At 42.6% G+C, this 23,904-nt stretch overlaps 2 protein-coding genes across 4 annotated transcripts in view; one reads left to right on the top strand and one right to left on the bottom strand.

Moving 5' to 3' along the window:
- Window positions 1-4,800: 4,800 nt before the first annotated feature.
- On the bottom strand, window positions 4,801-19,958 carry TMEM169 (transmembrane protein 169). Of its 3 annotated transcripts, none has more exons than XM_067026826.1 (4): window positions 19,836-19,958; window positions 13,109-13,268; window positions 9,265-9,660; window positions 4,801-7,328 (listed from the first exon to the last, which is right to left on the bottom strand). In XM_067026826.1, the coding sequence occupies exons 3-4, from the start codon at window positions 9,533-9,535 to the stop codon at window positions 6,706-6,708; spliced, it is 894 nt and encodes a 297-aa protein (XP_066882927.1). In that variant the 5' UTR covers window positions 9,536-9,660; window positions 13,109-13,268; window positions 19,836-19,958; the 3' UTR covers window positions 4,801-6,705. The 3 variants fall into 3 exon arrangements, with proteins under 3 accessions (XP_066882927.1, XP_066882930.1, XP_066882928.1); XM_067026829.1 differs by having other exon boundaries at window positions 19,840-19,932; XM_067026827.1 differs by lacking the exon at window positions 13,109-13,268 and having other exon boundaries at window positions 19,836-19,957.
- A 1-nt stretch (window position 19,959) lies between these two features.
- The window catches only part of PECR (peroxisomal trans-2-enoyl-CoA reductase), a 29,554-nt gene continuing 25,609 nt past the window's right edge, over window positions 19,960-23,904 (top strand). The window contains 2 exon segments of the mRNA XM_067023370.1: window positions 19,960-20,037; window positions 20,094-20,250. Of these exon segments, the coding sequence (XP_066879471.1) occupies window positions 19,960-20,037; window positions 20,094-20,250 (235 nt within the window).

Genomic DNA, 23,904 nt, shown 5'->3' with positions numbered 1-23,904 from the left:
GAGAAAAAAAAGAAATAAAAGGAATCCAAATCGGAAAAGAAGAAGTAAAGCTGTCACTGTTTGCAGATGACATGATACTATACATAGAGAATCCTAAGGATGCTACCAGAAAACTACTAGAGCTAATCAATGAATTTGGTAAAGTAGCAGGATACAAAATTGATGTACAGAAATCTCTGGCATTCTTATACACTAATGATGAAAAATCTGAGAGGGAAATTAAGAAAACACTCCCATTTACCATTGCAACAAAAAGAATAAAATATCTAGGAATAAACCTACCTAAGGAGACAAAAGACTTGTATGCAGAAAACTATAAGACACTGATGAAAGAAATTAAAGATGATACAAATAGGTGGAGAAATATACCATGTTCTTGGATTGGAAGAATCAACATTGTGAAAATGACTCTATTGCCCAAAGCAATCTACAGATTCAATGCAATCCCTATCAAATTACCACTGGCATTTTTTACAGAACTAGAACACAAAATTTCACAATTTGTATGGAAACACAAAAGACCCCGAATAGCCAAAGCAATCTTGAGAACGAAAAATGGAGCTGGAGGAATCAGGCTCCCTGACTTCAGACTATACTACAAGGCTACAGTAATCAAGACAGTATGGTACTGGCACAAAAGCAGAAATATAGATCAATGGAACAGGATAGAAAGCCCAGAGATAAACACACACACATATGGTCACCTTATCTTTGATAAAGGAGGGAAGGATATACAGTGGAGAAAAGACAGCCTCTTCAATAAGTGGTGCTGGGAAAACTGGACAGCTACCTGTAAAAGTATGAAATTAGAACACTCCCTAACACCACACACAAAAATAAACTCAAAATGGGTTGAAGACCTAAATGTAAGGCCAGACACTATCAAACTCTTAGAGGAAAACATCGGCAGAACACTCTTTGGCATAAATCACAGCAAGACCCTTTTTGACCCATCTCCTAGAGAAATGGAAATAAAAACAAAAATAAACAAATGAGATCTAATGAAACTAAAAAGCTTTTGCACAGCAAAGGATACCATAAAGAAGACCAAAAGACAACCCTCAGAATGGGAGAAAATATTTGCAAATGAAGCAACTGACAAAGGATTAATATCCAAAATTTATAAGTAACTCAGGCAGCTCAATAACAAAAAAACAAACAACCCAATCCAAAAATGGGCAGAAGAACTAAATAGACATTTCTCCAAAGAAGATATACAGATTGCTAACAAACACATGAAAGAATGCTCAACATCATTAATCATTAGAGAAATGCAAATCAAAACTACAATGAGATATCATCTCACACCGGTCAGATTGGCTATCACCAAAAACTCTAGAAACAATAAATGCTGGAGAGGGTGTGGAGAAAAGGGAACACTCTTGCACTGCTGGTGGGAATGTAAATTGATACAGCCACTATGGAGAACAGTATGGAGGTTCCTAAAAAAACTACAAATAGAACTACCATATGACCCCGCAATCCCACTACTAGGCATATACCCTGAGAAAACCATAATTCTAAAAGAGTCATGTACCAAAATGTTTATTGCAGCTCTATTAACAATAGCCAGGACATGGAAGCAACCTAAGTGTCCATCAACAAATGAATGGATAAAGAAGATGTGGCACATATATACAATGGAATATTACTCAGCCATAAAAAGAAATGAAACTGAGTTATTTGTAATGAGGTGGATAGACCTGGAGTCTGTCATACAGAGTGAAGTAAGTCACAAGGAGAAAAACAAATACCATATGCTAACACATATATATGGAATCTAAGAAAAAAAATGTCATGAAGAGATTAGTGGTAGGACGGGAATAAAACACAGACCTACTAGAGCATGGACTTGAGGATATGGGGAGGGGGAAGGGTAAGCTGTGACGACGTGAGAGAGTGGCAGGGACATATACACACTACCAAATGTAAATTAGATGGCTAGTGGGAAGCTGCCGCATAGCACAGGGAGTTCAGCTCGGTGCTTTGTGTCCACCTAGAGGGGTGGGATAGGGAGGATGGGAGGGAGGGAGACACAAGAGGGAAGAGATATGGGAACATATGTATATGTATAACTGATTCACTTTGTTGTAAAGGAGAAACTAACACACTATTGTAAAACAGTTATACTCAAATAAAGATGTTAAAAAAAAATCTTAACGTGGTACAGATATGAAATAAAAGTTTATATCCCAGAAAGATGTGAGTGGTGATGTACCATATTCTATGTGATTTTAAAATACCATTAAAAAAACATGTAAAATGCTTGTTAAAAATGATTAAAGAAGACAATTTCAATGATACAAATTTTATTTAACACTTTATGAAACGCTGTTTCCATTCAAAGGACAACAAAATGAGACAAAGGCAGGAAGCTTTTACAGGATAGATAATAACGAATAAGGAAGAGAAAAATAGAAAATATCTGATTGGCTGCGGCCACATAGTCAGCCTTGTTTGGAGCAAGAAGGAACAAGGAAAGAAGTATAGAGCCCGAGCTGGCTTGCTGTTTGGGGGTTGGTTGACTGGATATACAGTCGGGCCCCCATATGCATGGGTTGGGCAACCACAGGTTCAACCGACTGCAGATCAAATTCAACCCCTGGTTCATTGAATTTGAGGATGCAGAACACAGATATGGAGGGCCAGCTGTACTACCATTTTATATAATGGTATAAAGCACTTGAGCATCCATGGATTTTGGTCTCCACTGGGGTCCGAGAACCAATCCACCACTGATGCCAGGGACGACTGTACTACATTTCTGGTCAAGCAGAACATTTAAAGGGATACAAAAGTGACCTAAGGTTTGGTTTGCTGATGTGGCACCTAGGCAGGAGTGGCTTCATCTTGGGCCTAGAAAGTATTTCAACAGGCTCATGTTAGTAATTAAATTAATTGAAGAGGGGAACATTTCTTTTTTTAAAATTAATTTTTATTGGAATATAGTTGCTTTACAATGTTGTTAGTTTCTACCATACAGCAAAGTGAATCAGCATTATGTGTACACATATATCCCCTCTTTTTTGGATTTTCTTCCCATTTAGGTCACCACAGAGCAGTGAGTAGAGTTCCCTGAGCTATACAGTAGGTTCTCATTAGTTATCTATTTTAGGCATAGTATCAATAGTGTATATACGTCAACCCCAATCTCCTAATTCATCCCACCACCACCCCTTTCCTCGTTGGTATCCATGTGTTTGTTCTCTATGTCTGTCTCTATTTCTGCTTTGCAAATAAGGTCATCTGTACCATTCTTCTAGATTCCACATTATGTGTTAATATGAGATATTTGTTTTTCTCTTACTTCACTCTGTATGACAGCCTCTAGGTCCATCCACGTCTCTACAAATGACCCAATTTCATTCCTTTAATGGCTGAGTAATATGCCATTGTATATATGTACCACATCTTCTTTATCCATTCCTCTATTGATAGACATTTAGGTTGCTTCCATGTCCTGGCTATTGTAAATAGTACTGCAACGAACATTTTGGTACATGGCTCTTTTTGAATTATGGTTTTCTCTGGATATATGCCCAGTAGTGGGATTGCTGGGTCATATGGTAGTTCTATTTTTTACTTTTTAAGGAACCTCCATATTTTTCTCCATAGTGGCTGCACCAATTTACATTCAAGGAGGGTAAAATTTCTGATGTTGGCCACTAATCATTTGCAACACTGTAAAACTTAAGCCCTAGGTGGCCTCGTATCAATGACACAATGAAACTTTCAAGTCATCTAAAATTAGTTCTTTTTAATATTTAGAACCTTGTTTTATTAGAAATCATGGAAAACAGGGGTTTTGTTCCCCTTGGACTTGAAATGAAGGGCGCTACCTAATGTCTATGGACAAGATGGCTTGGGAACATGGGTATCATCATACTGGATCGGACATGGTTTACCAAGCTCGGCCTATTATGGCTGCAGAGCAATTGGAAAGCATAGTCCTCCTTCCTGATATTCACCATGAAGAGTAGGTAACTATGAGCTAACAGAATGTTCAAGTATGGCATTTAACTCTCTAATTTCTCCTCTAAAATTCTCTAGGTATTTGCTGACAGCAAAGATGAGATTGCTTTAGGTCTGTTTGGCTAAGTTTTCCTTCCTCAGGTCTAGGCTTTTACATACTTCTCTGAGCCCATTTGAAATGATTTCATTTTATGAGCCTATTTCTTCCACTAGGTGGTGAGCCCAATTAGGGTGGGGGTTACATCAACTTCACCTAGGTATCCCATGCTCCTTACCCTGACTGCACCCTCCTTCATTCTGCCAGGGACATCTTACACTTGTCCTAATCATGACTGTTTTTTTTGTTTTTTTTTTTTCTGTACGCGGGCCTCTCACTGTTGTGGCCTCTCCCATTGTGGAGCACAGGCTCCGGACGCGCAGGCTCAGCGGCCATGGCTCACGGGCCTAGCCACTCCGCGGCATGTGGGATCTTCCCGGACCGGGGCACGAACCCGTGTCCCCTGCATCGGCAGGCGGACTCTCAACCACTGCGCCACCAGGGAAGCCCATCATGACTGTTTTTGGCCTTGTCCATTTGTTTCCTTAAGCCCTGAAAAAAATGTGACAATGTGGCTGCAACTTCCTAATGTAGGCTTAGGTATATCTGTGATGTGTGGAAAAAATCCAGCTAAACAGAATCCTCATAAATTGGTGGTCTATGGGAAGAATCAAGACATAAGGACCCATATTAAGATCATTATACATATATAAAATAGTCACCACGCTCAACCTTTTCTGAAAATGGTAGCATTCAAAGCAATTTTGGAGAAACTCAGAGACAAAGTGAGCAAACGTTAATCTGATTTTATTTTTATTCTCTTTGTCTTCATTTCAATTGTTTATATCTCTGCAAAAGCACCAGAGAGCACCAACATTATCTTCAAACGTGTTGGACAGAGTTGTTTTTTTTTTTTCAAACTAATAATAGTTATTTTTAAAAAGGAGGGGTTTCCTCTGAAGGTGGAGTTCAGCACCATGCATCAGGCAAATGTCCCGGCCTTCTGTGGGACAGCATTGCTTGACCCACCTGGTTTGATTTACAGCAGTTCTTTCAACAGCTTCTTCCTGAGACATGAACCATGAATAGGGCACCAGCTATTCTTATAAGGACTCAAACCTCCAAAATCTGCTTGACCTCTTAGGATTTGATTTTTTTGAAATTAGAAAGAGACCCTCAGGAATATTTTCTTTTAAAGTTCAGAATCTATTAATCTGGATCCATCTGGTTTACACCCTCAGTGTCCACGAAGACACAAGCTTTTCAGCACAGCAAAGACTGTGTTTGCTGTGAGAAGAAAGTTCTGAGTGAGTGAGGCTCTGAGTGAGTTTTGACAAAGCACAGAAAGCTAACTGTCTTCTTGTGCTTAGGGCTGCTGACCCTGCTGGGGGAAAGTCTGACAGATGCAATGCCTCCCTTCGCAGTCTTTCATCTGTACATTAAACTAAACATCACCACCCAGGCCCACCTTCATCACCAGGAAGAAAGCTATGCTACTATGATATAATTGTACTCAACTATTCACTCTTCCTTTCTAAACAACCTGAAACCACATGGCATTATAGATATTTAATTGCAACATACATGAGTTGCTAATATCTATGTGTGGTTTATGCATAGTATATGTAGCTAATATCTATGTATAAATTCTGTGTGTAATATTTAGGCTTAAATAAATAGATAAATACATACATAAATAAAACTGTATTTGCAGTTTTGGATCTGAATGTATTTAAATAATTACTGTGAGCCAGAGATTCTTACTTGCCTACCAAAATAGCCATGATTTCCTTGTCTCTTAAATTAGCAGAACGCAAACATTTAGAATATAGCTGCCCAGCCAAAAGACTACATTTCTCAGCCTTTCTTGCTTGTGAGGTCATGTGACTATGGTCTGGCCAATGAGATACAAGAAGTGTTGAGGGGGCCTTCTGAGAAGCCGCCTTAGCCTAGGAAAGTGTATGTGCTCTTCGTTGTCCTTTCCTCTGTTCTGTCCGAAACAGGGATGTGATGACTGGAGATGTAGTCAGCACTGGGTGCTGAGGATAAAGGCAATGAGGGTGGGGGAATAAAAAAAGCCTGGGATTTTGATGACTTCATCAGTTTCCCTGATGGTCTGTCTCCAGATTTCTTCTATACAGGAAAAGAAACAGACTTCTATCTTGTTTAAACTACTGATATTTGGATTTTAATTATATTTAATATATAAATCAAAATCTAAGTAATACACACATATCTTCACATTCTGCTACACTGTTGCAGCCTGCTTCTTAAATATTTCACTCCATCCCTATCTATTATCTTATTGGTGGACTTGGTCTCCCTTGAGCCTCCTTATTCTCCCTGTCACATTTAGTCACATCTCCCCTGGGTTCCAGGCACCAGGAACACCTCCAAGCTCCTGAACTAACACACACCTGAGCTCCCTTGTCTCAGAAAAATGGTCATCTTAGGGCAAGGAATGAAGAAGAGTTTATCCATTGGATGGACTCTTTGGGCACAAATTGTTTTTCTGTTTCCTGCCCTCCTAGAAACCAACAAGATGGTAGGACAGATCAGTGTGGGGGCTAAAATTTTCCAGAAGAACTATGTATGGGGGAAGTAGGGGGAGGAATAATTTAAAGAAGGAATATTCTGAAATTGGAAGATTATATACAGGCTACTGAGACCAGAGAATCAAGTAAGTTGTTGGGAGTTTAGACAGTGGATGTTTCTACCTCTTGGGTGGCATCCTTGTTGGACAGATTGCCTGAGATATTGTCAGATTCAAGCAGCTCCACAATGCTGTAGGGAGAACAGTCTTCCAGACCCAGCTTGCTGCACAGCCAGCCACAGAAGCCTTTCTCCATGTCCCGGGCAGCTTGCCACCATGCTCCCCAGGACCATGAGAGCTGGACCACGGCAGCGTAGAGGCCCAGGGAAGAGGCCATGGCCATGATGAGCACTGGATAGAAGAGAATGAGGCAGGGGCAACATGAGATCTTGTGCCAGAAGGTCCTCTCCTCGTTGTACACAAGAAAGATATTGTACCAGGTGATGGTGCCATAGTAGAAAGAGACCACGAAGGAGAGGATGAAAACCACAGGCAGGCAGACCAGTGTCCAGAGGACCACGTGGGGTCCACGGTCTGCTCCCAGCTGGCAGGCCTTTCTGCCTTCAGGTGTCATTTCCCTTGAAGACACTTTAGGCTTGGTGAGTTCCTGCAGCTCCTTCTCTGTCAACGTGACATGGATGTCCACCATCTGCCCCTTTTTCTTCCCTCGGGTGATGGTCCCAGTTAATGTGACATAGCGGCTGTCCACAGGCATGTTCCACATACCTGCAGGGCATAAAGAGGGGAAAGTCAAGATCTGCAGAGTAGACATTTCATCAGAGCATCATCCCCTGAGACTGGAGCTGAGTACAAGAATGTCCATTATTATAGCCCCTGACACGGTACACCCTGACATGGTATGAAGTCAGTGTTTCCACGATGGACTAAATGGGTCCCCCTCAGGGGAGGGATTAGTACTCCCACGGTAAACTCTCACATCAGGGCCCTGAAGCAGGTTAAACTTGTTTCTCATATTCTCTCTCCACTTTTCTGGGCCTCTATCATGTCTGTGATATGCAGGGGAGTGAGGAACTCTACCACAGACACCACTTCATAGTGACCTTATTTCTAGTTTACAAGTGCTGTGAAAATACTGTTTCTGAGTATCAGCTACTGTGTGTAAAGGTGGTGCTGTGTGTGTGTTATACTATGAGCAGCCCACCCCTCTTCTCTCCTATTCCTAACCCCATGCTTCTCTGAGAGGGTCCTCCTTATAGGCTGGTGGACATCCCAGCCTTTATATCCAAATTCTGTACATGCACAGGCACCACACATACACAGGCACAACATACACACATTCCCCAACAAAAATACACCAGTATCACCACCACCACCACCACCACCACCACCACCACCACCACCACCACCACCATCAGCATCATCACCACCATCACCATCATCACCACCAGCATTACCAGCATCACCACCACCACCACCACCACGAGCATCACCACCACCACCACCACGAGCATCACCACCACCACCACCATCATCACCATCGTCACCACCATTACCATCACTACCATCACCACCACCCCCACCAAAGAGCCACTCTTTGGCCATCCCAGCAGTGAGATTGCAGGTAGTGAAACAGCAAAGTTCACAGTCCTTAGTATGTGAAGTGTAGTCTAGAAGTGGAGGATGGGAGGAGGGTATAGGCTTTCGGTTGGCATGTCCCCCGGGCCCTGTGGACTCCTACTCCCCTGGCTGGTAGACGGACAGAATGGGGCTGCCTCAAGAGCAAACGTCCCTTCCTCCGAGAGGCATCCCCAACCACGCAATCTTTCCCTCCACCTGCCTCCCTCACTTGCTCATCTTCCCGTCACTGAGGTTTACTGTCTTTGGAACCCGTACCACTACCTGCGACTGTCTCTTATCTACTGACTCGTTTGCTGTCTGTCTTCCCCTGACTGGAAGGTAAACTGCATAAGGGCAGGGGCATTGCTCGTCTCGTTCACCGTAGGCGTATATCTTAGGGGTGACCATCGACACAGAGATCTACCTCATCCATCTATTGCTGTGTAGTGACACTTAATATGGACACTCCACAGTTTCCTTAACAGCAACAAACATTCTTATACATGCTTCCTTATGCACATGGGCATGAGGTAGATACTGAGAATTTCTTGGACATAGGCTATGCAATATTTTGAATTTTAAATTTAATAGATATTGACAAATTTCCCTGAAGTGGATTCCTCTTCCACATGAGGTATACGGGAATATATCCATCTCCACACATTGATGTTATCATGTTTTACCCAATTTTTGACCATCCTACATGTGAAGGATTACTATAACTCATTGTTGTTATAATTCACATTTTCCTGATTATTATGAAAGTCAACTATTAGTTTCTTCATCTTACATGTATTAAACAGTTAGCACAGTTGTCTTGTAATACTATTTTTTGTGTATAAGTCAGTCTCTTCCATTACACAAGGAGTTCCAAAAGGGCAGAGATCTCTTCCGTATCACCTAGAAGAGAACATAATAAATGCCCAACAAACACTATCGATTTGTTGAATGAAGACTGCAACACTGCGAGAAGAAATGTATCAATAAGAAGTATGTCAGTGAGCAAATGCCTGTCTGTCTTCTGGAGGATCCTCATTTGGTTTCCTCCCTGTGGCTTTAAGTAGGTGGCCCCAGAGAGACTTACCATCATCCGAAGGATACTCTAGGAAATCATCTCCCTCCTCCTCTTTAGGCTGATCTCTACCTTCTAATTCCCCAGGCTCCTCATCCAGTTTCTCACTCTCTGACCGGTAGATGATAATAGATTCTGGGCGGGACTCTTTCTTCTTCTTTTTCCTGCGACCCAGTGTGGATTCCCCATCAAGGGCCAGGGCAGCTGCCATGGCTTTCCTTAGAGAGCCCTGGTGGGGGCTTGGGAGCTGGCCCTGGCCTTCTACTGGTGCTGGCTCTTCCATCCTAGTCCTCAAATCTAGAAATTCCTTGTAAAGAGTCAAATTTGCTTGAGCAAACTCACGATCCACACATCACAGAGCTTCTTCCAGGATGGGGCTATGCAAAGACGTTCCAACGATGAGTTGTCCTTGAAAGATACGAAAGCAAAATCACCAACAGGGAATGAATAGGGTGAGATGGAGAGGGGTTTAGGAAGTGGTCCTCAACTTGGCAGAAGCCTTTGCCTCCCTTTATTTCTCATAAAACTTTATTTTGGGAGTGCTATGGAAATACTTTTACAAGAATCAAGCGTTGTTAATAAAACTTTTTGTGTGTTGCCATATTTTGTGTTGCATATATTATGCAAAACTCATCAATCTAGCTGGGGGATGCCAAGTATAAGGAAGTTGGGGGGAGAAAGCCTTACAGACAGATTAAGGACCGTTCTTCCTCCCACCATAGATGGAGATTGCTATGGCGGGACCAGCACTCCAGGCTTCTAGCTATTGGGTCAGCCATTACAACTATACTCAAATGGTTGAATGCAACTTTGAACAAGCCATCCAACGATGTCACAACTTCACTAACCATGCCTTCTCTGATATTCTATAAAGACACTTGTCTCCTGGCTTCTTGTTGGCCCAAGATCCCAGAATGGCTGGGATCTGTACTATCACCTTCTGGGATACCAGTGGAAAGAATGCATACTTTTCACGCAACACTTTTCTCCTCTTTTGTTCTCCAGGTAAAAAGAGGTGGGAGAGAAGAGAGTCTATACAACATCTTTTAAGGAAGAAACTGTTCGGCCTGTGTTCTTGGTACATGGAGCCATTAAGAGGAATGGAATGTTTTGAGTGCTATTGCTAAAGAGGTGCCAATTAGCAAATACTCAGCCACTCGCATTTAAACAGACAGGTAGCTGCGGGACTTTCCTGGTGGTGCAGTGGTTAAGAATCCGCCTGCCAGTGCAGGGGACATGGGTTCAAACCCTGGTCTGGGAAGACCCCACATGTCATGGAGCAACTAAGCCCATGCACCACAACTACTGAAGCCTGTGCACCTAGAGCCTGTGCTCCACAACATGAGAAGCCACCGCAATGAGAAGCCCACGCACTGCAGCAAAGAGTAGCCCCCACTTGCCGCAACTAGCGAAAGCCCACACATAGCAACGAAGATCCAACACAGCCAAAAAAAAAAAAAAACAGGTAGCTGCTTGTATGCTTCTTTAAAAAAAATGTTATTATATTATGGAACGTTTCAAACATGTAAAATGAGAACATTTTTATTAGGGAAAGTGGCAAATCTTTATAAAAGCAAAGAGAATAATTCGAATGAATCCTTACTGTACCTCTCACCCAATTTCAACAATAATCAAAATATTAGTAGCCAATTTTGTTTTATCTCCTCATATTTTTTAAAAACAAATGTCAGAGATATCTTTTCATTTCATCTGTATCTGTTTCAGCATGTACCTCTTACATATAAGAAATCTCTTTTAAAAAAAAGATTATCGGGGCTTCCCTGGTGGCGCAGTGGTTAAGAGTCTGTCTGCCAATGCAGGGGACACGGGTTCGTGGCCCAGTCCGGGAAGATCCCACATCCGCGGCTGGGCCAGTGAGCCATGGCCAGGCTAAGCCTGCGCGTCCGTAGCCTGCACTCCGCAACGGGAGAGGCCACAACAGTGAGAGGCCTGTGTACCACAAAAAAATAAATAAATAATAAAAGATTATTACCATTATCGCACCTAATTTTTTAAACGATTCTTTAGTATCATCAAATATCTGGTCAGTTCAAATTTCTCTGTTTAAAATTTTAAATTCTATTTTCTTGAATTAGGATTCAAATAAGATCTATGCAATGGAAACAGATCGTACACCTCTGGCTATAGCAGCCCTGTCCAATAGAACTTTCTGCCATTGCACCTGAAATGAGTCTAGTGCAACTGAGGAAATGAATTTTATTTTTATTATTATTATTTTTTTGGACACGCTGAGCAGCTTGCGGGATCTCAGTTCCCCGACCAGGGATTGAACCTGGGCCCTCGGCAGTGAAAGTGTGGAGTCCTAACCACTGGACGGCCAGGGAATTCCCCAGGAAATGCATCTTACATTTTATTGAATTCTAACCAATTTAAATTTAAACAGCCACATGTGGCTACTGGCTACTATATTGGATGGAACAGGTCCATATGTTCCCCAACCAGTTTTTTGTCCTTTTCCTTTATATTTATTTGTTAAAGAAAGGTCATTTACCTTGCAGATTCTTATAGCCTAGATCTTGAGGACTGCAACCCCCATTGTGTGTTCCTCTGAACCACATATTTCCTATAAAGTGGTAGCTAAATAAAGAGGCTTACTCAGATTTGGGTTAGAATTTTTTTTGGTTGGTTGGTTGTTTTGGCAAGATGTTATAGATGGTGTTTTGTATTTCCATCAGAAGGTAGCTAATATCTGCTTGACTCTGTGAAATTAGTAGCCATTGATGACTATCGGCTAGACCCATTCGTTCATTAGGTGTTACAAAAATGATGACATTCTATTTCACTCATTTCTTCTTTATTTATTAGCCAGAACACTCTCATGGGCCTTTTAAATTTTTTTAAATAAATTTATTTATTTATGGCTGTGTTGGGTCTTCGCTGATGCCCATGGGCTTTCTCTAGTTGCTGAGAGCAGGGGCTACTCTTCACCGCAGTGCGTGGGCTTCTCATCGCAATGGCTTCTCGTGCTGTGGAGCACGGGCTCTAGGCGCGCAGGCTCAGTAGTCGTGGCACAGGAGTTTAGTTGCTTCGCGGCATGTGGGATAGTCCCGGACCAGGGATCGAACCCATGTCCCCTAGCATTGACAGACAGATTCTTAACCACTGCGCTACCAGGGAAGTCCCTCAGGTGCTTTTAACAATCCCAGTTTTAAACTTAGTGGAGGACGCAAGTGGCGCCATTGTTATATAATATTATTGTCAATTATACTGTTAAATACATTTCTTTAATGACAACAGTGGCAGCTTCTATTGATACGAAAAGTTTCTGAATTATTTACCAAACAAATATCCTATTTCCAAATAACTGTATTGATAATTGAGAATTGTAGTAGACTCTACTCACAGTTCTGTTGCCCCAGGCGCCCGGAGACTGTTTACTCTCAGTAACTCCAGGGTGCCAGCTTTTTGTTACTTTTGTTCCCAATTCTCAAATCTTCATTTGGTTTCAGTGCTGAGTACTTCCTTTCTTTCAATGCCACATGCACACTCTTTGGTGTCCCTTTATCCCAAACAATAAAACTTTTCCTCTTATTTGTGTTAAATGGCCCCAATGTTTAGTGGACTGGCCCAGTCAGGGCAGGGTGGGGAATGGGGAGGATTATGAAACAGACAAAAATCTAACTAGGCGCTAAATGCCACTCAACCTGAAGCAAATCCCAAGCCTTAATATGATGCATCTTCTGTATTACCAGGTACCAAGACTGACTCTATCACACTTCTTTAAATGCCAGAACTCCCCAAAGTCTGAGCAGCCTTCTCAGCAGGTAGCTTCCCTCCACTGTCCAAGTGTCACCTAAATACTTCTCCTTTGTCCTCTGATTGTTAATTTTCTTACCTGTTTCCCCACTGGATGGCAGGTGGGTACTGGGTCTTATCTCCTTTGTATCTTGGGCACATAGCCCAGTGACCGAAACAAATGAGGTGCTCAGCGACAGAATTGAAAACGCCCACAGGTGGAATTAAGGTTTCACTAAATCCTCAGAGCCTGACTTTGCCTGTTCGAACAAAATAAGTACCATTACCTTCACATTCTTATGCATGGAGGTTGTTGGACTATGAAATTCATTTGGTGATGTCTCTAAGAGCACATGATGTTCTAAAAATGGGAAGATCCAGAGTACAGGAGTTTTCTGTGATAAAGTAGGTTTTAATGTCCTCACTTGACATTATTAAGCTCATCCATGTTAAATAAAGAAGTGAGAGAACTGGATTTAAGGCTAACTTGCACAACTCCTATCTTACAGAACAAGCACTATTTTGCAAAGAGGACAGCTGGACTTAATAACAGTAATAACTAAAACTTACTGGATGTTGACTGTGTGCCAGGTGCTGTTCTAAGTGCTTTTCAATAATCATTAGCTGTTCTAAGTGCTTTTCAATAATCATTATTATGTCATCATTGTGTCATCCTCACAGCAAACCAAGGAAGGAAGTACTATTATTATCTCGATGCAGAGGAGTAATTTGTTCAAGGTTACATAGTAATGGTGCTGTGACTCACGCTCAGGTTTGCTAATTTCAGAGCCCATGGTTTATTTACCATGCTTTGCTGCCTGCCAACATTTACCCCAGATTTCATACTTAAACTTCTAGAGCTGTCTTTGATGAATCCATCTCCTATATTAGGGATATATTCCTATGTCCCTAATACTAATCAGTCTCTAAGTCCTGCCACCCATTCCTATGGAATCTCTTTGGTAATGTGTTCATTTCGATTTCTGCTACCACCATATGCTAGAATACAGCCCCTACACTACTTCCTCCATGTAGGTTCCTCTGCCTTCTATTTCAGAATTCTTCCTCTACCGTTTTAAACGGTGATTAATGACACAAGGTATTTTTATTTTGTCCAGTAATTGTCACTATCTTGCCATTTCTGATTAAAATATATCTCAAGGGTCTGCCTGGTGTTTGAGGCTCTCCATATTCATGCTCCATCCTAGGGTTCCATAGCAGTTTTTCCCACTCCCCATAACATGACTAGTTGACACATTTACTTATGTCGGTTCCTTCACCTTTATCACTCTTCTCCACCTCTTTCAAGCCTGGCTCAAGAGACTCACTCACTCATGTTCCCTTCTGTGACCACCCCAGCCTACACATGTCTCTCCCCGACCCCAATCCTGTTGTTGCAGGAGTGAGGTGAGAATGACTTGAGTGTTCGAGTGTCCAATGCCTAGTACGAGTTGATGTTTCATAGATCTTAGTTTCCAATTCCTTTCTTCTGCCTTTTCCTACTCTCTGTTCCAGTAGTATTTGTCACCTGTACCATACTCTCTTAGTGCTTGATTATGCAGCATTGCATATCATCTTGAACTGATTATGAATGGCTTCATGATTTTTCATTCATCTCCCCACTGAAGATTATAAAATTTTAGAAGTCAGGAGCTGTCTTATACTTCTTTACCTCTAATGGGAAGACCCCAGGGCTGGACATGTAGCAGATACTCAGTACATGCTTGTTGACCTGCTAAGGCAAAGGGGAAGGGAAAATACCTGTTTGTAAATATGATGTGAATGAGTGTTAAGAGAGGAAGGCTTAATTATTTTCGTCGTTTCTGTACACTTTATTATGCCGTTAGCATTTGAGCTGAGAAGCAGGTTTTGAACATTTCTCCTTTCTTTTACATATCATAAGAGAGAGGGCAGGAAGAAAATTTCTCTAGTTTCCAAGGTTTTAGTCAATAGAATTAAGAGAAGACACAGGACTCTGCTCTTTTTCCTGGAAGGTAGGCTTCGCTCATCCTCCACCTCCACCCCCAGTCCAAAGATTATTAACGAATGTGATACTGCAGACTGTTAACCTCAATCCACCATTAGCTCTGACTCCTCAGTCATTCTGGGGGGAAAAATAGGTTTTCAAGTATATACTCAGATTCTGGAACTTACGCGTAAAGTAACTGGTTTTAAGCCACCCTTGAAGAAAATTCTCCAGATAATTCTTAAATGCATCCACCACTTTTTCCCATCTTCATTGCTACCACTTTGGTCTAAGAGGCCATCATCTCTTACTAAGGTTCTAAAAATGCTCCGTATCTTCTGGCTTCTACTCTTGCTGTCTTCCAATCAATTCTCCGCTTAGCAGTTAGAAAGATCTTTTGAAAACATACAGAAAATCAGGCCATTTTCTGCTTAAAATCCTCCAGTGACTTCCCATTGGTATAAAATGAAATCCAAACTTTTCATGTGGCCTAAGGACTTGTGTGATCTGGCCCCTCCCTGTCCTGCCACCCTAGGCTATACCATCTCCCTCATGTATACCTTCAATGCTTCAATCACACTAGCTGCCTATGCACTCCTCTAGAGTTTTATTGAAAGAAAACCAACAGCTCTTAAGCAGTCAGTAGACACCCCAAAACTCACCGTACCACAAAATGAACTTACCTACCCGGGTATAGTGCCTTGGTAGAGCTGAGTCATCAGCAGGAAGTCTGGTCATTACTCCCATCCTGTCACTTGGTCACTAACTCCCACTCCCACCTCCACAGTGGTGGCTCACTGCTGCTTCATGGACCTCTCATCATCAGGCATGATTTCCTTGGAGTCCTTTCATGATTCTCTGTTCCTAGGTGGTCACTGAAGCAGACCAGATCCAGGGCCTTCTCCAGACCCACCCAGATACTCAGCAGAACTTGTGGGCTTGGTGGGTGGAGAAGCCAGGGAGTTTTGAAGCCTCTGCTCTTAGATTAATTGCAGGGAAGCAAGTAAAATATATGGATGAAGTGTGGCTGGAAAAAGCGAATAAATGGCAATGACACCAAGCCTTAGCAACGGGACACAGGGAATGGTGGGGGCTATGGTAAACATAGGTGCTCATCTGAAATAGCAAGTTATTGTTCTCCTCTCTCCTTCCCACCAAGCCCACTGTTCAGCCAACTGCTTTCGTAGAGAAATTCAGGTCCATTTGGTATGGGTTGCCTGAAATTTCATGAGAAAGTTCCTGATTTTAATTACTGCAATTAGGCCAAATTTAAATAAATTACCATATGGACAAACAACCGAAACAAATAACAGATAGGCTGCCATTTTGCTGTCTCTGGCTTATAATGCTTCCAAATTAGGGTGCCCTGCTCCACTGGTTTAACTAAGTACAATCAGGAATTGACTTTTTGCACCTTCACTGATATTAACACATCTTCCTCTTCCAAGGAATGTGAACCGGGGCTCAGTGGGTAAAATATCATCATTTTCAAGTTCATTTATGACTACTACAGTGAGCTGTGCCTTGCTCCAGCCCTGCTGTTCTTCCAAGTCTTTTCTGACTTGTGTATCTGTCACTCAGAGGGCTACATATCACCTGTCTGGGGTGGCCAAACTCCCCCATTAGCATCTTGGTTTGCCACCATTAGAGGTACTAGGCCAACCAGGAAATAAAATGTTTGCCATTTTACCACTGAAAATTACTATTAGCCGCTCTCAGAGAGACAGTCTCACCAATGTAAAGATGAAAGGAAACTTGGTTCAGACCAGTATCAAGTGATTGGAGCGATGATGGAACAGCTACTTAGAACTTGCAGCTTCCAGCCAGTTGCTATGATTGAGCGTGAGCCCGGTCAGGCTGCAGCCTTTTCCTTTGTGGCCCTGTGAGCAGCATTTCTCTTGTCTCCTGGTCCTGAAAGGCTCCCACACTGAGGCTGGTTCATCATCTGGGGAGCATCTGACTGTCTACAGAGGAAATATTTCCCAATAGTGAAGGTAGTTGGTTATAAGGAGCTTGAGCAGCTTTAGTGTAAGAGCTGTTAGATCTGATCTTTATTGTCTGATCTTTTGTTTACTTATTGTCTTACCTCTCATGGCACACATACCCCTTCCACCCCCAACTACCAACATGTGTACATCCTGGAACATAAACTCTACCAAGGCAGGGACACCTAACCGTCTTGTCCACTGTACTGTAACCCCCATGTCTAGAATAGTACCTGGCACATGACAGGTGCTCAATAAATATTGGCTGAATATTGTGAACTGGTTAAGAATCTTACTTATATAAGTTGGCTCAGGACTGCTTTCACATCAAGGCAGGCGGGGCTAGATATGCCTCACTGATATTCCTTCAGCAGCGAGATTCTGTCTCCATGTTGAGAATCCCACAGGCCCTTGTCAGTCTGAGCCAGCAGCTGCTTCGTGAAGGGGAGAAAATGAAGTTACTAGGCAGATGGGGTGGGGGAGGGGTGGGAAGATGGGCGAGTAGCAAGAGCATCTCGGAAGATGAACGGAGGGAGGGAGTGCTAATGGGCTAGGACAGAGTGGGAATGTGGAAAGATCATAGCCACGGTGATGCCTGTTTCCCCAGGACAAAGGGGGCAGTGATGCAGAGTGCCAGGTAGCATTTGATTTGGCCAAAGGGAGAGTCATTGCAGCAGGGCACGAATGCCCTGAGAAGAGAGGGCTCAACCAGGAGTCAGAGCTGAAATCTGGAAACAAAGAGCCTTCAAGAGGCAGAACTACTGCTGTGCCTCCAGGCCTTTCGGGGTTAGCACACATTCAAACCCTGACTGAGGTCAGAGGCAGGGGCAGAGAGGACATGCCTTTTTCTTTTAAACAAAAGAAAAGAGCTTTTTGACTGCTCATGGTGCAACTTCCTTGAGGCTGAGGAATGGCTCCTTGTCTTCCTCAGCAAGCAAAACTGGCTTGAAGCCAGTCCAGTCACATTTTCACTGGAGGACTGCAGAATCCCTCTCTGAGGCCACTCAGCCACCACACAGAGGCTGCAGTACAGCCAGGCCCATGTTGACCTGCCCTGGCAGAGTTCTGTGAACCCCCAAGTCCAGACCAGGTCACAAATCACATTTAATTAGATCTTCAATACAAGTACCTTTGAAAGAAAATTTAAAGTGTTCCTTCCTCCCAAGAAAGAAAGCCTAGAACTTTTTGGAATAAGAAACCTCTTAGAACTGAGTTAGTAGAAGTGATTCCTTGATAAACTATCCAGCAAATGAGAAGTGGAAGAGATAGCTTCCCTTCTTCAAGCAGTGTTGATTGGAATGTGTCCGCAACAAAGACAGAGGGGGAGGTGTTTCTCAAAGGAGGTCAGAGGAGGACAGGGGGATAGAGGAACAGGGAGGAAGTGATGTTGGCTTCCACTCTCAACCAGATCCATTTCCAATTCACTCTAACTCGGTGGTGGACCCAACAAAAGAATGATGGCATTTGTTTGTTTTTACCTTATTTCAATACCTTGTTGGGGAAAATACAGTACTCTTGCTAGGGGGACCACTGACTGAAACCAACCCCCGTGGCCAGGCCCAAGAGTAACCACTTGCATGAGTTATCTTAAACAGGAGGTCCTGGTAAGGAACGCGGAACTAACAAGATGCCACCAACTGGAAGAATTCAGGAAAGGTCCAAAGGAGAGAGGAAACATCAGTCCATATGTCCTACCAACCTCCCAGATTCCTTCTCGCTGTAATCCATCTTGGCTGAGTGATGCGGGAGCCACCAGGAAGGAACCCGAGTCAGAACGATTGGCCAGGGACAACCTGGAAATTAACCCCATCACCGTAAAACCCTGAGACTGTGAGCCACGTGGTGGAGCAGTCCTCCTGGATTCCCTTACCCTACTAGTCTCTGCCCCGGCACCCCTTCCCAATAAAATCTCTTGCTTTGTCAGCACATGCATCTCCTCGAACAATTCTCTTCCGAGTGTTAGACAAGAGCCCACTCTCGGGCCCTGGAAAGGCTCCCCCTTCCTGCAACACTCTGACAACAGACATAGAAACATGATCCTGCCTGGATTGTTAAGACCACAGCACCTGACACATTCCCTAGATTTGTCAAGTTCTCAGGCAAAGTCTCCCCAGGCTAGTCCAGGTGTAATTCCACTCTGGTGGGTTGACAGCAGGAAGCAAGATGGAGAATTTGAATAATAAATCACTGTTAATGGGCACCAAAACACGGATGAGAAATCTCCCCCGTCCTCAGGAGGCTCGCTCCCCTGCGTAAGGAATGAACTAGAGGGTAGGATCTCAAACACACACCTACAGATGCATTCTTGCAGGAAGCATACACCCTTCGAGGAAAGATCTTCTTTTGGACTCATCAATGTATGCCGCCCAGCTGAAATGTATCAAATCTCAAATCTGGTAAAGGTTCCTTCTTTCCTTCATTCCTCAGTGAGGAGAGGGAGATGAGGTGGAGGTGGGCTTCAGCTTTTTCTAAAAATCATTTATTATCTTGGTTCTCTGGATAACTACAATTGTATTCCCCCCTCCCCCTCTCATTCCCATCCCTTCCGGAGGATGAAGCCGGATTTCTCCGCCCTCAGCTAAGGTTACCTCTTTCCTTCCCAGCCAGCTGCACACAGCAGCTGGAGCCAGAGCATCGCTGGACTTCCAATGCGAGCGGGCGCGCGCAGCAAGGAGGCAATACTGGAGGCTCCCGAGCTGCAGCCTCTCTTTACCCAGATGCACTGGAGATTTAATTTTAATTAACCGTGAGAGCTATAGCACTGAGGATTGAATTTTTCAAAATAGAGCACAATCCCGCTTTTTGTCTTCTTTCCTTTCCCCAAAGCATCGAAATAACACACAAGACACACACACACACGGAACAAAGAATCTCACCTACACGTGCCGAGGAGATAGGCAGGCTGACAGTTCGGACGGTAAGGACGCCGCCTTGGGGGAGCGGTTCAGCGCTGGGAGAATAGAGAGCTCCTAAAACGGCCGCGCGGGGTGGGGCGGGGCGATGGAGAGGGGCGGGGCGACGCGAGGCAGCGCGAGTAGACTGGACTGGGCGGGGCGGGGCCCGGGCGGTCACGTGAGCGTGAGCCCTCAGTCCAGCATATTTACAAGGCGGCGTGGACCCATTGACTTAACCAGGCCTACGCTTCATCACTCAAATGTCCCGTGGCCGTGAGTTCTTAGGTCAAGGGCAAAAGCTGCCTGGCAGCAGGCTTGATGCAGCACCAAGTGGCCATCGTCACCGGCGGGGGTACGGGCATCGGAAAGGCCATCGCGACCGAGCTCCTGCATCTAGGTGCGTGAGCAGGCCCCTGGGCTAGGGTACTCAGAGCGAGGGATCCTTAGAAGCTGGCGTAACCTGGGGTCGGGAGCCAGGGGGCCAGAGGCGGGCTTAGGAGAGCGTGAAGTTGCAAAGCAAAGGAAGTATAGCTGTGGGTGAAATTTAAACGGCGAGGGAGAGTGGAGAGAGGAGAGTTCTAAGAAAAGTTGTGGAGAAGCGGTGGATGATGAACCACTATTTGTAGACTAAAGGGAAAATTTAGAGCCAAAGATACTGTGTCCGAGGTGGGGATTAAGGAGACGTATGGAATAATGCTATGGAACTAATTATGGATGTGAATTTAAAATTAATTCTTTCTAGGGAATTCCCTGGCGATCTAGTGGTTAGGAGTCAGGGCTTTGCTGCTGGTAGGCCTGGGCTGGATCCCTGGGCGGGGAACTAAGGTCCCACAAGCGGCGCTGCTGGGGCAAATAAATAAATTCTATTTATTGCCTAATGAATGATTAGGAAACATGGGAAGACTTCATTTAACTGGAAAAGGTAAAAGACTCCCCTCGTATAATCTTCTCGAATCTCTTGTAATATTTACCTTAACTTGGGTGAAGGGAGGACTTTATAAGCAATAAACAAGGAAAGAAACCACAAAAGAGAAAATCGATAAATATGAAGATGTATATCCTCATTGAATTAAAAAATATATATGAACAAAGTTTGAAGGAACATGAAGAAAAACATTTACAATGTACAACAAATTTGTTATGTAAAGAGATCTCATAAATAAGGAAAAGATCTAATAACTGATAGAAAAATAGCTTCTGATATGGGCCAAGCATTTAAAATCAAGAACTAAAAAAAAAAAAAGCAGTAAGTATATGAAAAAATAGTCAACTTTTTTGGCAATGAAATGCAAAATATAGTAATAAAAAGGTGCCATTGGTTTTTTAACAAAGTTTTAAAACATTGGGGAAAATGAAAGTGTTGATGAGGAAGTGAGAAGGCAGGCAAGAATGTAAATTATTACAAGCTTTCTAGAGGTCAGTTTGGGGAAAAAAATCCAAAAATGTTAACAGTATTTGTGCTGTATGACCTAGTAATTCCTCTCTCAGGAATTTACTCTTTGGAAGTAATCAGGGACAAGCACGGGTTTGTGTACAAGAATGTAGTGTTGAATAGTGAAACATGATAAGGGAAATGACTAAATCAGTAACAATGAAATATGCTGCTGTTTAAACATCTTGCTATTGAAGATTTTGTTGTCAAATGCATACCATATAACTGAAAAAAATCAGGATTCTAAACAAAATATAGCATTACAATTTAATTGTTAATGAAAACTATATATGCAGAAGACTGGAAAGAAGTTTGTAATATTATCAGCAACTACTTTTTCTGGAAATGATTTGAATGATGAATGGTTAAATTGTACTCATTTTTCAAATTTTTTTAATGAACAAGTTGTCTTTGCTTACCATTGTGTTTCTAATGCCCAGCACAGAGTATGAACTTAAAAAAAAGTATGTTGAAAAACAGGAAAAAATACATCTTAATAAGAAAAAGAAGGAAATTAGCATTTCTTAATCTGACCGTGGTGTAGCTTCATCACCATTACTACCCACTTCACTTCCAACACCAAAACTCTAACCCTGTTCAGGAAAATCCATTAGAAAAGTAGAACCCGTTATCATTTTCTGTGAAGGTCAGATACCAGGCTTCACAGCAGATTGATCAGATCCTGGTTCAACCTTCCAATGTACTAAAAAAAAAAAAAAAGTAATGTTGTATTGGAAATGCATTTCCTACAGTGAAAGAGTATACAAATAATTTTTCCTGACTTGCTCAGCTTTATTTTTTATGCCAGGATTAATGGCTATTTCCTGAAAATTGTTATAGAAACCCAAATTGGGCAAATAAAATAAAATGTGCCGCTAGCCGCGGCGGGTCCTCAAAGTGTAGCAACAATCGACGAGAGGGGGTAAGGAACTGAACGCACCAAGGTATGGGATCAGAAGGGCACAAGCAACTGATGGTTGCAAGGCAAGTTTAATAACAAAGCATAGCCATATATATACCCCTAAAGCAGGGAATTTGCTTAGTCACCATCTTATCGGCATCAGCTGGTTAATTGGCTTCTTGGCTTAGTCACGCCTTATCAGCATCAGCTGGTTGATTGGCTTCTCGGCTTCTCCCTCAAAGGCACCAATTTCCCCTCCAGGGTTGCTTTTCCTAGCTTTAGGGAACAACCAGGGACTCCCAGTAACTGAGCAGGTCCCTGGAGCGATTTGGCTAAAGGCCATCTCCTTTTTTACGTTCTTACCATAAAGTCCAGGATGCATACCAAGGAGAGTACAATCGGGCCCTGAGGCTTATGAGGGTCTTAATGGCGCCTTCCTCAGAGGGCAATGCTCGCCACATTTCCCCCTCTTTTATTTTTTAAAGCTTGATAATGCAATTTCAACCCATACACCTCCTGACGAAGAGCAGCGAGACGACCAACAAAGCGTAATAAACAAGGTAAGGCAATTAACATCAACAATACACATGACCCCACGGTAATCAATCCTGTGAGTCCATTTTGAAACCAATGCATTGAGTTTAACCATTGAAGCTGATCCAAGAGTCCTTGAATTAATTGTTGGGGCCCGTCTTCTTGTAGATGAGCTTCTTGAATTGCTTGTATTTCCGCATTACGTTTTTGTATGTCCAAACTAATGTGTCCATCAGTCCATACACTTAAAAAGTGCATTTTTACTTTGTTCCAATCCCAGTCAGTTTCATTATAAGCGTGTTGAGTCACACAAATCCAAGTATATTTAGCATGGCAAATCAAACCCATTTTCAATTTGAAAGCCATAATTTGGTCTCCTAAACCTATGAGAGCATTTTTTAACTCATCAACCTCAGTTTTTAGTTGAGTATCAATATGACTTTGTAATGCTAACGCAATACTGGTATTTTTAGACAATTGATTAACATAACGTGCTTGTTGTACAGTTTTACTTAATGCTAAACCGGCGGTAGCGGCTGTGGCTGTTAAAGCGGCTAAGGCTAATATGCTACATATTAATATTCCAATGAATCATTTAGGTCTTTTTAAAACTTCAGATAATTCTAGCCAAGCTTGCATGCTAGTACTATGATACCATGGTTCAGAAATATTTACAGGCAGCATTACATAGGAAGGTTGCTTTAACATCATAACAGAAAAAGTTCCTTTCATAGGCAGAATGCAGGTACTAAAAATACAATTCTGACAAGTTATATTATATCCTAAGGAACCAGAAGTAAGCTCAATCTGTAAATCTCCTATTAGCAAGGCATATGAGGGTGTAACACAAGTAATAACCGGTTGATAAGAATAAGACAATGCAAACTTCCCAAAATCCCAATGCTTATAAAAAACCAAACTATTATCAGTAACAGAAACTGAAGAAATTAGAATGGTACCATTATTATAATTTAAGGTGCACCAGATTTGAGAATTCAAAATCAGATTGGGGAAAATCAGAAGGAAAAAAGGAGGGAAACTTCAAACTTGTAACAGCTTTAACTAGCTTTAAACTATGGCCGGCCAGTAAAGTCCCTTGTCCTCCTACATATACTTCAACACAAAAATAGTATCCTTGACTTTGCAGCTTCTATTAGAGCTCCACTTTCAGCTTTATGATTAGA

This window comes from Kogia breviceps, chromosome 2 (genome assembly GCF_026419965.1).
Source record: "Kogia breviceps isolate mKogBre1 chromosome 2, mKogBre1 haplotype 1, whole genome shotgun sequence".
Lineage (NCBI taxonomy): Eukaryota > Metazoa > Chordata > Mammalia > Artiodactyla > Physeteridae > Kogia > Kogia breviceps.
Note: the sequence above shows the minus strand (reverse complement) of the source record. Positions and strands in the feature narration are given on the sequence as shown.